This window comes from Coccinella septempunctata, chromosome 6, assembly GCF_907165205.1.
Source record: "Coccinella septempunctata chromosome 6, icCocSept1.1, whole genome shotgun sequence".
In the NCBI taxonomy this organism is placed as follows: Eukaryota; Metazoa; Arthropoda; class Insecta; order Coleoptera; family Coccinellidae; genus Coccinella; species Coccinella septempunctata.
In genome coordinates this window covers 6549992-6551857 of record NC_058194.1, presented here as the reverse complement: position 1 = coordinate 6551857, position 1866 = coordinate 6549992, and the positions used below count along the sequence as shown (strand labels likewise).

The following is a 1866-nucleotide window of genomic DNA, read 5'->3' as shown; positions in this document are numbered from 1 at the left end:
TAGGTGCTGGAGTTTGGCAGAGAGCTGAGGGCAGATTATTTGCAAATGTTTTTTCATCAATACTTTCAGAAGACTTATTCAAGATGTTAATATATGAATTATACAGTTCTAGGATATTTTCTATCAGAGAATTCCAATTGTGTGGGTGTTCACCAGGTTGAGATAAAGTGAAGAATAGTTGCCGTCTATTAGGTGACCACAATGAAAGCCTATATAAATCTAAGCAAGCTAAGTTTTGAACAATGGGAAGTTTTTCAAGTTTAATAGATTCTTGTAAAGTGAGAATACTGTCATTCAGCTTTACCAAAGGAAATTCTACTGGTTCAGTTAGAAATAAGCTGAAAAATAACTTGATCAAATTCATATTGAAAAAATATAATGCAGAGAAAAAAAAGTTGAACAGATAAAATTTGAAGTAGAAGTTTTCGGTAAGTTGTAAGTCAAACATATATGCTAAATTATGTTTAATATTACTACCACATAAATTATAGAATAATATAAAAAACATACAGGGCCAAATTGCCTGTTCAAAACTACTTTTCAAGAGAGGAAGTAAACTTGATTTGAAGTGAGTCAATTTTTGTTGTTGAATGATTGGAAAGCTCAGATGTTTATCAGAAATGTAAACTTTAATAAAGTAGTACAATCCTATCCATAGTCCACCAAGTTCCAGAAACAGTGTTTCCTCCACTAAACAAGTCACTTTCTTATCATTCAATCTCGTAACTTTTTTAAATTCTCCCCCAACTAATGACAACACTAACCATACTTGCACGATTCCAACAAGACTATGTAACAAGACCAACACAAAATTATGAAGTGAGAAGACTGAAACAAACTTGTAGAATCGATTGAAACTGAATGAAGGACGTAACACATAGTCTTTGGCACATATTAGGCACTGAGCAAAAATAATAGCCATATGTGGTATTACATAGAGCCAAGCGGTGAACGATGTTACAGTATCAAATGAAGTCCTGATCCATGATAATGGATTGAAAGGATCTCCATTGACAATTATCAAGCAAACATGCAAGATAAGTATTTGCGAGAAAACACTACATAGGATGGCATGGTATAATTTCCTAAACAGGAGATCTTTATACGTGAACGTTACAGATAGGTTAGATTGCACCGGCAACATTCTGTTCGATCTTCCTGTATCCACTTATATCGAAGACGAAGTTGTTATGGCAGTTAATTAATTACACCCATTTCAATTTTAGACATAACTACTTTTCTAGTATGAAAATATGAGAAGAATGATTCGTCCCGTTGATTTAAAAGTTTTCAACCACGGAATATTAAATCAATTACAGAAACAGAACACAAAGTAGTCAACCTAACTCTATAGGCGTTTTCGGAAACTTACTCAGGGTTACTAACTCGATCCATTGAGGTCACGTGACGGATCTTCTCGGATCACTGACCCGGTTCTAAGTTCACGAACATATCAGGTTAGGATTTGGTCAGTCTTAGCAACCCCTTCCAACTTATATAGGCAGAAATGCAACCGCTTTAGTTCGCCCTTCAGTCGGTGCGATTACTTTGGGGCGCTAGAGTCGAGTCGTGTTACTATAGAAATCAAAAATAATATCTTTGATAGAAATCCTACATAGATTTTCAATCTATGAAATACTGTTCTGATGACAGATTTATTTTGGCGAATTTTTTCCAAGAAATGTTCTTATTTCTTCAATAATTTGTTTGACTAGTGGGAATCATATACGTTCTTCTAGTTCCTTTCTTGCTTTACTGGTAAGTGATTGGTTTTTTGATAATTATGTTTGTGTAATCATGAAGCTTGGAATTTGTCTGCTCACCGATGGCTTGAGAAAATATAAGTTCTTCAAAGAAAAATTGTAT

At 34.1% G+C, this 1866-nt stretch overlaps 1 protein-coding gene across 1 annotated transcript; it reads right to left on the bottom strand.

Moving 5' to 3' along the window:
* Positions 1 to 223: 223 nt before the first annotated feature.
* On the bottom strand, positions 224 to 1313 carry LOC123315037 (nucleoporin NDC1-like). Its single transcript, XM_044900574.1, has 2 exons — positions 538 to 1313; positions 224 to 338 (listed from the first exon to the last, which is right to left on the bottom strand). Exons 1-2 carry the CDS (start codon positions 1142 to 1144, stop codon positions 328 to 330), a joined length of 618 nt encoding a protein of 205 aa, XP_044756509.1. The 5' UTR covers positions 1145 to 1313; the 3' UTR covers positions 224 to 327.
* Positions 1314 to 1866: the final 553 nt, after the last annotated feature.